The sequence below is a fragment of the Phalaenopsis equestris genome, unplaced genomic scaffold, assembly GCF_001263595.1.
Source record: "Phalaenopsis equestris unplaced genomic scaffold, ASM126359v1 Scaffold000224, whole genome shotgun sequence".
NCBI classification, from domain to species: Eukaryota; Viridiplantae; Streptophyta; class Magnoliopsida; order Asparagales; family Orchidaceae; genus Phalaenopsis; species Phalaenopsis equestris.
This window is the reverse complement of record NW_018164666.1, coordinates 1,216,901-1,232,644: the sequence shown is the minus strand read 5'-3', so window position 1 is coordinate 1,232,644 and position 15,744 is coordinate 1,216,901. Positions and strand designations below refer to the sequence as shown.

General features: G+C 31.0%; 1 protein-coding gene across 1 annotated transcript; it reads right to left on the bottom strand.

Annotated features, from left to right (window-relative positions):
• Positions 1-6,445: 6,445 nt before the first annotated feature.
• LOC110023576 (ethylene-responsive transcription factor RAP2-11-like) lies at positions 6,446-7,189 on the bottom strand. Its single transcript, XM_020723062.1, has 2 exons — positions 6,884-7,189; positions 6,446-6,831 (listed from the first exon to the last, which is right to left on the bottom strand). The coding sequence occupies exons 1-2, from the start codon at positions 7,161-7,163 to the stop codon at positions 6,446-6,448; spliced, it is 666 nt and encodes a 221-aa protein (XP_020578721.1). The 5' UTR covers positions 7,164-7,189.
• Positions 7,190-15,744: the final 8,555 nt, after the last annotated feature.

The following is a 15,744-nucleotide window of genomic DNA, read 5'->3' as shown; positions in this document are numbered from 1 at the left end:
ATATAAATATAATGATATATATGTAAATCTTCCGACTCACGAATATGCCAATCTAGTCCTTGTCAATCATGCAGAGGTTAGAATAAATGCTGTGGCTTTATGCAGTGTTCCTCCGTATTTTGTTTCTTATTTTATACATGATAGAAAAAAATTACGCACATACCCCTTAGAATTTAATATTTGTAAAACTAGCTTTCGTTTTTTAAAAAGAAAGAAATGAATTTTTATTTTATGAAAAGTACATATTTCAAAGTTTTAGAGCTTAATTGTCATTGAAGAATATTGAAGAATACCAAGTTAATGTTGATGACAAATTATTTAATAAAGCAGCAAAATACACCGTAGAAAATAAAATAAAATTTTAAATATTAGAGAAAGGTGACTTTTTAGATGAAAATTAATAAATTAAAAATCCCTTCAAAGACTAGCGAAATTGCCTTGCATTTTCTAAATAATATCTCAAACAAGACGATATTATATATATATATATATATATATATATATAGATATGTAGAATATGGAAAATGTATCAACACTGATTTTGTGAAGATTCAACCATCCAGAAGGGAGAAAGTACAAAAAAAAAACCCGCTAGTAGAAGACAGGAGAGCTCACTTTTGAGCAAATACAACCATTTGAGTCAAAGCAAGTAAGACCAATGTCACCAAATGACCCAACACCCAAATTCAATTGGTTAAAATGAGATAGGTGTCTCACGTATGAACCTGAGCTAACCATTATAAGAAATCCGAGCAAAAAGATCAATCTATCTATCGGTAGATATAATATGAAGAAAGGATTCAGCTCCTCAGCATCACCTGTCGCCACATGAATGTCTTTGAGGATTCCTCACCAGAAACCAAGAATTGGTCATACAACTGAGCCTTACAATCATTTCAAAGGATCCATTCATTAAGGAATGACCTACCTATAGAGTTAGGGTGATTCATCCTTTGCTCAATAGCGTAATTTCATTCTATCAAGGGATCAAGGATCGACACTCAGACAAATCAACCAATTGGCAAAGTCTAGCAATGTTGATCCAAAGCTAATAGAATCCAGTCGGCTCTCTACGTCTACTTAGTCAAGCCAACCTAACTGGCCTTAACGAACCAGAGCCATGCTAGCCAAACCAAACCGATTATATGGCAACCGAGTAATAGGCTCATGTATGCAAAATACCTGTAATATCACATATTATACTCTCTACCTATTTATATCATTTATGATAAAAGACTAATAAACAACACATTTTACTCTTAATTATTGTGCCCTTCTCTCTCTTTTCACGTACGCTCTAACCCTTATCTATATATATTGTCTTCATAGATTTTCAAATGCATAGTTGCTGTTAAATTATTGGTAAAATAAAATATGGTGAAAATTGAAATACTTAAATATTTAAATATTTGAAAAATAATATTTGATTGTGCAAAAAAAAAAAAAAACTTAGTTACCGTTACTTTATTTATTAGAATAGGATTTTCAAATTTTTTTAAATAATCCATTCATTTATGAGGGCATTTAGTGAGGATTAGGGGTTTTAAGTTGCATGGAGAGTTTAAGTCAGGAAAATAATTAGTTGAAAATATCCTTATACCAATTTTATGTTATAATCCTTAGATTTATTTTTATTTGAATCTAATTTAAAAATCAATTAATTATTTATCTATTTTATTCATTTTAAAATAAGACTTAGTGTTCGATTACAATCCTTTCTTAGCCAATTTTCTCCATCCGCCTCACATAAAGGTTGGTATCCTCTCTGATTAACATGCACATAAAAAATATGACAGCGTTGTTCGTGAGATCTAACAGTCGAATGGAGAAATATTCATCAAGAAACCAAAATTCAACATAACATTATAAAGTTAAGAGTCCCAAAGTAACAAAAAAAAAACATGAATTATTATTAATATTATTGTTATTGATACACCACAAATAAATTTTCAACATTCAATCTCAAAACATCACACAGATCTTGTTGTAAATTTTTAGTAAGAAATATTTAGATTTTGATTCAAAGTCATCTAGAGCTTCTATTTGAGTAAACTTCTATCTGCGTGTGTGTTTAATTTTCATGCAACGTTAAGACGAAAATTCATTTCTCTATCGCCATAAATTTTCTAGCATGCATCAATTATTACCACAATTCTTATTATTACTATTATTATCATTAATGTCGTCATTTTTATTTTTGTTAAAATAAAAGGACATAAAATTGATAATGGCAAAAAAGATTAAGTAAAAACAATAAACATGTATGCATATAAAGCTATTGGATTTAATAATGTTTTTTGAAAGCTTATTTATAGAATTCTCAATGACAATTATTACTCTCTTCTTATTAATGGGACCAAGCAAGGATTTTTCAAAGCTTCTAAAGGTATCAAACAGGGAGATCCTCTGTCGCCTTATCTATTCATTATTGCATTTGATTATTTATCTCGTTGCTTGAATGATTTATTTACTTCATATCCTAGTTTGAATTATAAGCATAAAGGCAATTTGAGTATATCTCATTTGAGTTTTGTTGATGACTTGATTCATTTTACAATGCTAATAAAACTTCCATTAAAAGAGTTTGGACAGAGATTTAAATTTTCAGAATATCTCTGGTTTATTCTTTAATACTTCTAAATGTGCTTTATACTGTTCAAAAATATTAATGTTTCTAAAAGGAATTGGATTATGGATTTTAATGCTTGTAATAAAGCTTCTTTACCTTTAACTTATTTGGGTTTTCATTTGGATAAAGGTAAAAGGAAGAGTGCTTTATTATTTAGTTTGTTTGATAAAATTTAAAATAAGATATTATTCTGGGAAAATAAATTTCTTTCTTTTGGTGGCAGGGTGACTCTTCTTAAAAGTGTTCTTACTTCTCTCCCTCTTTATACTCTTCAAGTTATGAATATGCCTTTGAATGTTATTAAGAGAATTGAAAATCTTTTTAATCAGTTTATGTGGGAAGGTAAAGGTCATTCCAAATTTCACTGAAAAAGTTGGAATAAGCTTTGTAAACCTACATAAAATGGAGGACTTGACTTTAGAAGCTTAAATGATTCTACTAAAATTAATTATATGAAATTATGGTATCATTTTTGTCAGAATAATTCAATTTGGGCTTTTTTGATACATGTTAAGTATTGCTTTAACATGAATCCTATGACTACTACCTATAACAAAAGTGATTTTTTTATTTGGCGTGAAATGCTCAAGGTTGCTAGAAATAATAAAGATATGATTTGTTGGGACATTGGTAAAGGTGATTGCTCTTTTTGGTATATTTGGATTAAACATTTCATCTCCTTTTTTTATTTGGAGAGTTTTTTTATAATATCATTCTTAGTGATGATATTTTAAGATGAAAGGTTTAAGATTGCCTTCTTGTTGTGTTTTGTGTCATGATAATGATGAATCAATTGAATATTTTTTTCTTAAATGTCATTTTACTATTGATGTATGGAATGATATTATACAGAAGTTGTGGTTAAACAGATTTAACAGAAATCTGATACATTATAATAGCATTTCTAAGATTTTTGATGCTTGGAAGCTGCTCTGTAAATGTATTTTTACTGTTATACCTGTTGTTAATGAATTGCTAGAAATGATTGTAAATTCAAAAACATTGTTCCCAAGGTGCCTGGAACTGTTAGTTTGGTATTGAATTTTTTATATAAAGGATTAAAATTTTTGCCCAATAACACTATACTTTCTGAAAATATAAAACATTTGAGACATCTTCTGGATATTTCTAGTTATGTGCATATTAAATTTAATGATAATGTTAAATGACATAAACTGTGGATGTCATTTATTAAGATTAACGTTGATGGTTGTTGGAATCCCTTATCTGCTAATGTAGGCGGAGTTTTTCGAGACCATTTAGGTTCTATTCTTTATTACTTCTTGGCAAGTGCGTTTTCTGATTCCCCTTTGGTTGCTGAAGCTGATGTTTTTATCAATGGTCTGCAAATGGCTATCAATTATGGTTGGAAATTTATTATTATTTATTATTATGGAAACTGACTGATTCTTTGATTCTTTTGAAGTTTTGTCAATTACAGTAAGATTATCATTGGAGTATCAATATTCAGATGAAAAGAATTTTTGCTCTTTCCAAGAACTTATTTATTCTTTGGTCTCATACTAAGCGAGAAGACAATAAGGTTGCTCACTGGGCGGCTAAATGGGGTTTGAAGATGCGGGGTGCTATAGTTTCGAAGATTATTCCTTATAATCTGATGCTTTTAGCCTTAAAGAATGTTGAATAGTTTGGTGGCTATTTGGTTGCTCTTAGTTATGTTGTTTTCTGTTTTGGTTTTTCTTTGATTCGTTTTTTGTGGCTTTGATTGTCGGGTATTTTGTGTGTTGAGTCTTGTTGTGTTTTGGTGTGGGTGAGTTGTATTTTTCTTTTTTGGAGAAAGGTCCTTTTTACTTTCTTTGTGTATTGGTATGAGGTGTGTGTTGGGACCTCTTTCCCGGGTTTGTATATTTTTTCTTTTGTAATAAAAAAATATAACCCTGTTTTGCTTTAAAAAAAAAGTGCCTAATTCTAGATAAAAATATTTATGGATAACATATTTAAAAGAAAAAAGAATTCTAGATTATAAGGGACATTTACATAAGTATGTAACATCTAGACTTTAGATTTTATATTAATGTCATCCCAATATTTCATATCACATAGAAAATTAATTATTTTAACTTTTAAAAAGAAAATTACGGATATATATAATACACCACCAACAAATTTTTATCATTTGGCATGAATCTCGAGGCATGACACAAAACTTGAGACAATATTTTAAGCAGTAAACATTCACATCTTGATAAAAAGTCATCTAGAGCTCTGATTTCAGTAAATTTATAGTCAAACTGGCCGGCTTGATGAGACAAACCTAATGATATAAAAACTAACACAATCCAAGTCAAATTAAGCCCATATCAAGTCATTGAACCATAATTAGATGATTTTCAGACACATATGGAAGATCAAAGGGTTGTTAAATCTGAGAAGTTTATACTCAAATTGAGCGGCTCGATAAGACAAATCCACCGACGATTGTCTGTTATTCAACTTCACCGACGATTGTAGTAGAACACCGCCGACCTCCTTCGTCGACCACCGCCAATCTCCGTCGTCGACCACCGCCGATCGTAATTGACCATCGCCAACCGCTGAAGACCATCACCGATAATCGTCGACCTCCGCCAACCGTCATCGATCACCACCACCCAGCTGATGTCAGTCAACGTCGTAATACTAAAAAATATAGTTACCATTTCCCGTCTGTGGGATAATTGATTTATGTAATCATCAATCAGAAGTGAATTTTCTTAACTAAGCCTAACCCCGTGGTTTTTCCCTTTACGTGCTTTCCATACAGAAACTTCTTGAGAAGTCACTGTTTTTTTCTTTTTCATCTGAGTGTATGCATAATTCATGTACAACACTAAGACGATAATCTGTTATTCTATCGCCGTGAATTTTCTGGCATGCATCAATATATATAAATCTCCCTACTATAACTATGAGCACAACTACATTTCATAAATTTTCAAACTAATTTTATTTTTTTATTATTATGCAATACATATCTTTATTGAAGGAGGAGCGAGGAAAGAGGCTAAATTATTTATTTATGGAAGTCTTTTTCTTAATATTGTAGTGTTTCAAGAACTTTTTTTATTAAAAAATTTTAGAGTTGACTTTTCCTTCTTAAGGTGTAAATTAGTAAAAATTATTATCCCCTCATCCATATATGTCCGGAGAACGGCTCGGATGAGCATAAAAAGAGCTTTTTTGGGGACATATGGCTGATGTACTAATCTCTAGATATAATAATCATTGGAGGAGACAAACTCTTGTCTAATTGAAGCTTAGCTTGCCTATCAAAATGCAAGCTCTAACTCGAGTTGAGCTCATATGCCGAGCCCGAGCATAGTTTGGCAAGAGCATTAAGCTCACTGATGAATCCAAAAGTTTTCAGGAACCACACCCATTGTATATAATGTTGTGCAAAGAGGGTCAAAAGAAAAGTGTAGTTAAGAATTACAAGAATGTCTGACTTTAATTCATGGTATAGGCATCATGTTTATAGGGATATGCATCAATTTTACAAAATTACAGTTCAATCCACTTATCAAGAATTTTCAAAAGGGATTTTTTTTTTTAATAAATATAAAGATATTTGAATGTATCAAGATTAGTGGATTGATTTCATTGATATTTGACTCGAAACTTAACAGTCTATGAATGGGCGTTAAAACTGATCGTTACCCAGTGAGAAATCCCCTAACACATCATGTCACCATAAAACAATGAACATCAGAACTAAGAACTATTATATAATTTAATGCAATACAACAGATTGAGACTAAAATCAAAACGGTCCTCAGCCATTTATATCTTTTATAGAAGCAAAACTCCTCTAAATCCTTATAAAAATGGCGGAAAATCCCACACAGTATCCAACAAAGACGATGAAACCGAAAACTCCTCCATTGCCTCGAAGTACTCCTGCACTCCGTTCATCGCATATAAAGACGCCGATATCTGCCTCTCCACCCTCATTCTTTCAAACACCCCTACCTCCTCCGCCGCTCCTCCCCCGCCGCCTCCCCCGCCGCACATCTCCGGCAACCCGCCACCACTCTCACTCAACTCGAACCCATTGAACATCACCTCAAAATCTTCTCCTGCAAACCACGGCCAGTGAATCTCCTGTTCTAGCTCCTTCACCGTCGCGCTCCGAGCGGCGGCGGCGGCGGCCGATGGAAAAAAGGCAGCATTTTTATGGTTTTGGGGAAACGAATTGCAGCCGCCTTCCTCGGTGAGTTTCTTGTGGTGGAGGAGTTTACGGATGCGAGTGGCCACCGGGGAATCGCCGGCGGCTGAGGGGCGGCGGTTGGAGAAGTTGGTGCGGGTAGGCGAGCGCGGCGGCCTCCGCGGTCTCGAAAGTGCCGAGCCACATGCGGATTTTTTGCGTGGTGTCTTTTATCTCCGCCACCCAACGGCCGGAAGGGCGTCGTCGGACTCCGACGAACTTGTTGGCGGCGCCGCCGCCGGAGTTGATGGAAAGTTTGGTTTTTGGTTTGAATTTGGTGGATTGAAGGGGTGAGAGATGGGTAATTTGTTGCTTTGGGTGGAGATCCATGGATGCCTTTTTTGTGTTTCTGAGGATTTGGAGATTCAGGGAAGAAGAAGAAGGTATATATATGGGAGGGAGCAATGAATATTAGGATTTAATTTTTATTTTAATTTGAATTTCGTGTGGGCCCTATTGGGGGGCCAAGTCCACTGGAGAGAGCGAGGTAAATCATTTGTTAGGGTTTGATTATGGGAATTTGACTTGGTGAAAATTTGATGTAAATATATAGTTTTAATTTGGGTTTATTTATAAGTATAAGAGGTGAAAATATGTAAATTTAAAATTAATTATGGTGGATTTACATACAAGCCCCTCGGGTTTTATGTATTTACAAATCTAGGATTTGACTTTTAATTTTTACATATATGTCAACTTTTCTATGCGTGAAAATGCGCATTTAATTTTTTTTTTAAATTAAAATAGTGTTTTTTTTAAGATGATGTGAAAAATTTAATTGGTATAATTGTAAAAAAGTAAAGTTTTGATGCTACAGATCTGAAAACATAGGAATTGAGTGGTATGCATGTAAATGGCCCATTTTTTTATTATGAAGAAATACAAGTTATATAAAAGAGCCAATCATTATATTTGGATAGAAAATTAGGAATAAAAATGCATTTATTTGATAAATTCATTTAATAATAAACTAAATTAAAGTAAAAAATGGTATATATTTTTATGAAATAGAATGCAATTGCTTTCCCTCCAATTATTTTTATGAAATATATTTTTAGGTGTTGAAAAAATACATGTAATCAAGGGAATGAGATGGAAGGTTTGAAAGATTGTTTAAATTTATCAAAATACCCCTCTCAACACTTATAATTAACACTCATTCTTTATTTGAGGGAGGAGTAGAAAAGAAGAGAGTGAGTTGATTGCAAAATATTAACTCTTAAAGTTCAGACTTTTGTCACCGGTCGCCCAAGATAATGGCCGACCACTAGAGTTTGATGTCAATCACCAAAGGTCTCCATCAACCACTAGAGATTGTTATTAACCACTAATCATTATCGATAATCACCAACTATGACTATGATATCCCTACCACGTCGGCTATTATAGCCTCTTGCAACTACGACTTATGTTGTCAATTGTAGTTATTATAGGCTTCAACTATGATTTTGGTTGCCCTACTACGACATTCATATCAATTACGGTTGTTATAGCCACAAACTATGTCTTTTATAGTCAATTACCATTTTTATAGCCAATTATGGCTATAATAGCCGCATAATAATTATAGTTAGATTACAACAGTTATAGGCCACACTAACTTTATATAGTTACATATATTGGGTGATTTCAAAGCAGTTATAGTTTCAACATAATATTGTAATTCCATATTCCCACTCCACGTGAAGATAGATTTCAGTACTCCTTATCACATAGTAAACTATTTGAACTAAGCCAAACCCCATAACTTTTTAACCTTTCAGGATTTTTCACGTAAAAAATCATGCATGTGTTGTATCGTTATGCAATGTTAAAGTCTTAAATTATTATTCTACGATCATGAATATTTTAGCATGCAATATTATTGAAGTAGTTAGAATGGAAATAGTGCTTCTTTACGTATAAGTTCGATCTAATTATAAATGCAACGATAAAGAAGATTAAAAATAATTTAGTATACAAAAGAAAATATAATTCTACACTAAAAATGTTACAAATATATCAGAGCTCGTGAAATTAGATAATTGCATAATTTTAAAAAATGATAGGGCTAAATTGTCAAAAATCCTGCATTAGTTAAAATTAATCTCAAAACAATCTAAGAAAAAATAGCCAACTACAAAATTTTAACCAAAAAAGTTATTTGAAAGATCATATAAATTTTGAACGGCTTGGATTATATTCAAAATGATAGTATTTTTTAAATTATTTAAATAGCTTAAAAATGTATGCATCTTAGTATGATAAGAGTTATTGTATGCACCCAAACTGTCGACATGAATCTCATAGTAATCGAGTGGCTCAAGATGATGGCTAAACAATCGAAACACCATGTTACAAGTACATGATCCAAGTCGATCATCCAATGACCGACAACTCAATCGAAATCATCTGACATATTATGACAAGAGATTCAATCGACGGGTCATGCATATAATCTCGAACAACCTAAACACTTCACGAGAGCACCCGAGCGCAACACATCACCAATCGGTCTTTTACTTCGTCAGACACAATAACCACTATACCAGTCGCTTTGGTAAACTGAATTCATGTGTATCGACCAGCTGTTTACCGCCACATTTGAATTCAAATTGTAATAAAGATTTGACAATAAATCATCACGATTAAATTGAATTAAAGACGATTTTCACAACTGTTCACTTCTTCTTGTAATTGTAAATGAATATTTAAATAATAAAAATGTAATTGTAAATCAAAATTTCGGAATTAGATACATAAATAAGATCCTATTTACACTCTACAATTCATTATATCCTCTTAAATATAATTATGAGCGTCCACAATATATGTACCTTCGTGCTATTATTATAATAGAATTTACATTAACAATTGACTATTTTTAATGTAAAAAAAAAAAAAAAAATTAAGTTATTTATTTATCTATTTATAAAAAGTTTTCAATATATATCTAAATACACCCATCGAGGAGCGAGAAATGAAAGCCAAATTAAATTCTTAATGATTTCTTAACAAGTTAATTAGCCTAATTATCCTCGATTAGTGCATGTAAACGCCAGTCCTGTTTTTCCTGGTCAAGCCAGAGCAAAGAACAGACCTAGACATAAAGCATGACGAGCTGCCACGTGTCATATTTCTGGGGGTCGAAGGCCAAGTCAGATATATGGAAGAATATATAAAAATTGTCGTTTAGAAAATAAATGTAAATATTTGCCGCAAGTCAGCCGTAATATATGATTTAATATTATAAAATTACACGCTTAAAAAGTTTTTTTTTTTTAAATTTTTTTGGCCGTTAAGAAAATAAATAAAAAATTTAAGAAAATTGAACACTTCAAACATGAAAATTTGAGATTAATCACTTGAAAAAGCTTCCCAATCATTTTCATGAAAAGAGAAGTTTGTGATTTATTTTAAATAAAAAGGGAGTAATTACGTTTGATGTATTAAACAATCACTTTTTTTTTATTTCTTTATTTTTCATAAATGATAATATGTTAGAAACATATATATGTCATCAATAAATTTTCAATATTCGACACGAGTTAAGAAGTTTATATTTATTGAAAAATTTCTTAGTTTCGATTTCAGCAAAATTACAGTCAAATTGATTGGCTCGATGAGACTGACCCAATGATATCAAAATTAGTCTAATCATAGTCAAATCAAGCCCCAAACAAGATATTAAACCACATTTGAAAGTTCAAGACACATTTGAAAGGTCAAATGAATGTCGAATATAGATATTCATGAATGAATCGAGTGTCTCGACAAGATGAATCCATTGAGCCCAAGATTGCTCAATTCCGACATCGTTTAAGATACTCAAATGTTCATCATATGTTGTCTGATCGAAGAAGCTCTCAAGGCCGTTCGATCAAAGTAGTTCAGATTCCTGTATTAATTGCACCTAGAGCATTAAAAATAGACCTCCACCCCTCTCATAAGGGGGAAGACAGCTTGAGGCTTGAGAAAAAAATGAAGCTTTGAGAAGGAGTTGCAGTCCAGCACCACAGCTGCCACCGTCGATTGTCATTGACCACCATTAACCACTGTTGAGCGCCATCGATCATCGCCGACTACAATTGACCAACACCTGTCAGCCTCCACTGATTGTCATCGGCTGCCTCCCACTTCTTACAACAAGTTCATTTACACGTAGACAATGTAATTCAAAAGACTTTGTAACTCTTTCTTGAATGTGGGATAAGGGATCTTTGTAATCATCAACTTATAGTGGATCCTTGCAACTGATTTTTTTTTCACTTTAAGAGTTTTTCACGTAAAAACTTTTGGTGTGATTATTAGTTGTTTACTTTTATCTGAGTGTGTGCTGAAATCTCATGCAACACTAAGATGATAATCCATTACTCTACCAATGTGAATTTTCTAGCACACATCAAAAGCAAATATTAAACCAAAGTTCAAATTATTGTCATATATTTGCACTTTAGTTTTAAAATTTTAAAAATGTAATTATATAACTTTTTAGTGCAACAATAATTTATATATCTATTATGTTATATATGTAAATATGAAAATGTAGTTGTAAGTATGCAAATAAATAAGAAATATGTGTTATGTGTGCAAATGCCCTTATTTTGATATACTTAAAATCAAGATAAGCATTTAAATATCGATGCATTGCAGGAAAAATACTTTTATATGATGTAGGTATTTATGATCTCAAAAAGTCCAATTTATGCCACAATATTTTTAAGAATTTAAAGTCTATATTTAAAATCAATATATCTATTGGGAGAATTGGTGTTTCAACTTCTATGATGTTTGCCCTGCATACTAAATATAAATGTTTTAATGTTTTATTATTTTGTTAGCAATTTGCATTACATATCTTAATTATATTTATTTTATTTGTAAACCAAAATTACATAATTTTATGCTATTTAAATATAAGAAAACAAATAATTGTTTCCTCATTAATCATTCATAACAATTGCAACTCTTACTCCCCACTACAAAATATTCTTTTTCTTCTTCTTAGCTTTGTGTTATCTTGTTTCAAATGCTTCTCACCTTCTCAAGGATAGAATTGTAAATGTGAATTTGAGTTTTTTACTTTTATTTTTTATTTTATGAACATAAGAGAAGGTTGGTGAATCACTTAGATTGTGTGTTGTTCTTAATGATGTCTTTCCTCTTTACCTTCTCTTTGTTTATTCTCTTTTGATCATGTCAAATAAGCTTCATTCCTACTCAAAGTTGTACTAACAACTTTTACATGCAAGCACATTTATGTGCCCTTGTGTTTGTGTGGGGAGTAACCCTCAAATACTAAGGGTGTGTTTGAGACAGTTTATGTTTATCCAGATAAACCGCTTATTTGGAAACACGGACCGCGGAGTTCGACCCGCGTTCCGTGTTTAGTGTAAAAACCAATTGCGTTTTTGGATAAGCTGCCCCAAACAGAACCTAAATCAATTTATGAATACCTAAGTAGGAAATGACCTAAAGCCTAACCATAGTAAAAAAAATATTATCATGTAAAAAGAATGAAATGATAAAATGAACATGTGCCAATTTTAGTACATGTAAGTGATGCCATCATATTATTATTTTAATTTGTAGGTCAATTTAGGGCTATGTTAGAGAAAAATACTTGCACATACATGGGAGAATATTTTGATTTTTATTTTCCTTTATTCAATTGTTATTTTGGTAGCTCTTTAATTGGAAAATTTGGGTTTGGATTACCTCAGTCATAGACTAGATGATCATTATTTTAATTAAACATACTTATCAGAAAGATTAAGACCCATAATGTAATCACCATGAAGGTTCATATTCCTAATTAATTATTTGAGAATCTTTATGGCTCTTCCTGCGTCAATAAGCCCCAACATAACAACTTGTCTTCAACATAATAAAATGAATATCATAATCACAGCCCGAATCTTGTCAAATCTTTGACTGCTGCTTTCCACATTGGAAGCTCACAAAAGCAAATTTAATAATAATAATAATAATAAAATGAACTTTTCCATATTGTTAAATACTACTAAAACTCTATCATTAGGATTATAGAATTGGAAATATCATAGAGTTAGATACTATTTTTATGTATGGTTTTAAAAAATGGTATGAATTAAATAATTTTTATGCCACAACATAAAAAATAAAAAAAGAAATTATGTACTAGTCAAGATTAATATTATTCTAGAGGACTCTTGTTAGAAGCTATATATACGTCATGGGACATAAAACTAAATTTAAAATTTATGAGGGCTGAATCATAATATCATTATTCTACTACATATTATTCTACTACATATGGGGCTGTAAACGAGCCGAGTTTGAGCGAGCTCAGCCTTGGCTCGTGTTCAGCTCGTTCGAAATAGCTCCTGTTATCAAATCTATACAAAAGAAGACAATAACCACATTGCCACATGAGATGTTATGATTTAAACTTAGACATAAATATATATAATATATTATTATATAAATAATATATGTAATATATTGTTATATAAAAAGTTATGTAATCTTTTTTTTTTGAGTTATTTCGAGCCGAACACAAGCGAACAAACTGTTGTTCGTGTTCGGCTCATTTACATTTCGAGTTTAAAAATTTGTTCGTGTTCGGCTCATTAGGCTTAACGAACGAGCCGAACACGAGCTGTTCACGAACAACGAGCCAAATTGACAGCCCTAACTACATATAAGATGCTGTTACACTTCTTTGTTTTATCTTAATTAAATATTATAAATTTTCATATTTTTCCTCCAACCACAAAGGAAGGGTGGTCACTTTCCTGCAACATTACAACATGATATTTTAATTTAAGCAAATCTTGAATAATGGAGTAAAAGACAATAAAAGATTTACTTTTTTGCTTTGATGGAAGTTTCATAGCTGGAGTGTAGGATGTCTGTTTTGCATCTTTGAGTCACCTAAATCTTAATCATTGATAGTATGAGCTCAATAATTTAACTTAATCATTTGTAATTAATAAACAATACTGGTTTAAAAGTCAAAGAACAAATGATCATAAATATGCCTTAATCAAGTTTTATATCAAGCTTTATATCAAATACTAAGGATATTGAGCATTAATTGAGGCAGATATTGTGCATTAATCAAGCTTCTTTATGAGCTTATTCATAAGCTTTAACCACTAATTTTCATGATTATAAGTACTTTAAGCAACAAATTATTCAATAATATTCATATGACAACTGAGTATTTATAAAAATACTCAAATTTATTTGATTAGTTGAATTTGAAAGTACTTGGTTCATTAGCAGCCCAATATATTTCTAAGTTGATTTAAGTCTTTATTAATGCTCAGTTATATTTTGTTTGAATTGAACTAGCTAAATTTTAAACGTCAACTCTGACTTATAATACAGATCAAATAGAGCCAATATATAATGAAAATTTAATCTGAATCAAGGTAGAATCAAATAAATTTGAATGAATCTTAAATTAGCACAGAATCAGCTCAAGATATGCTGTTCAAATTTCTATTGATTAATCTTGCCTTTTTGTTAGACTAAATAAACAGAAATATGTATTTTCGCTGTTTTTCTTAATTAAAGGGACACTTAACTGCTATGATACTACGACATTCTTCGACGTGATGAGCCACCTCTTAAATATCTTTATTTTATTTCTAATCAATGTGCTACAAATTAGAACATTTGACCGCTTTTTTTTTATCTTTTTTTTTTGAAAATGCACCATGCTTCCCTATCTTTTAACTTGGTTTAAGAAAATGGATAATCACATTAGACCACCCGAAAAATTGAAATTTACAAATTAACCTAGGTGATTTTTTTAAACTATCGAACCAATGTATTTAAACATGCCACTATCAAACTATTGAGAATTTCATAAATGAATTTTGATATTTGAGTGGTAAAAGCTATAAAGCTAAAATGAAGTATAACAGAGAAGCATTGCTGCCTAACAAAGAAGAAGGAATACCATTTATATCTATTGCAGTTGTAAACAATACAAGGAATATACAATAGCATGTGAATGTTTCTAGAGGTGTGCTGCTCGTGGGAAGTTAAAAAACAGATGAAAGAGGATGGTAGATTTGTAAGTAGGAAATTTCGGTTGGTATTTATGTAATTGCACTAAAAAAGGGATAATCACACTTATACTGCTATTAATAAAATTAAAAAATAGATTTCTAGCACGACAGATATTATAGAATTTGTTTAAATCAAGCAAATTCGGTTAAGAATTTTGAAAAAAAAAATTATTATATCCACTACATATCATATTTCCAACACCTTTTGTTATAAAATATATCAGTGAAAGTGGTATTAGTTTAATACTATTACATTAAAGGAAGCAATGGATGCCATCACCAATGGATTCTTTTCATTTATTTATTTTTTTTGGTTACCCCCAATCAAATTGAATTAATCACATTTATATCGACTAATTTTAGGGATAATAAATTTATGAATAATTATTCTAAAGAATGGATTATTATAATTACTTAAATAAGTACTTACATCTAATGTTTGAAACTTTATCTCCTTATTTCTAACTAGACTTGTTCGATAAATTCTTTTCTTATCTATGCATTTTATTAATTTGCTGGTATTCTTAATTTTATTCAAATTTGATATAAATGATATTCCTAATAAAAAAAATTGCCATATTATGGATCACTTCAAAGGCCAAAAATCCCCCAGTTTACTAACAAATAAATAATAACTACTTTAATGTGTAGTATAAGACACATTGAGTTACTACCGTTTTGAGCCCGTTATGATTTTCACCAAATTTCATCATCTCAACCTTATAATTTGTATTATTGTGCGCTCAATCATTCTATCTTATTACGTTTGCTGTAACATATAATAATACACCTCAAACATGCTGTAACATATCATTTTCTACATTGCTATAATATATTATAGAATATATGTATATATATATATATATATA

Coding starts and splice junctions, on each gene's coding strand:
- LOC110023576 (XM_020723062.1), bottom strand. CDS start 7,163: ATGGATCTCCACCCAAAGCAACAAATTACCCATCTCTCACCCCTTCAA. Junction 6,832..6,883: donor CAGCCGCCGGCGATTCCCCG/GTGGCCACTCGC, acceptor TCACCGAGGAAG/GCGGCTGCAATTCGTTTCCC.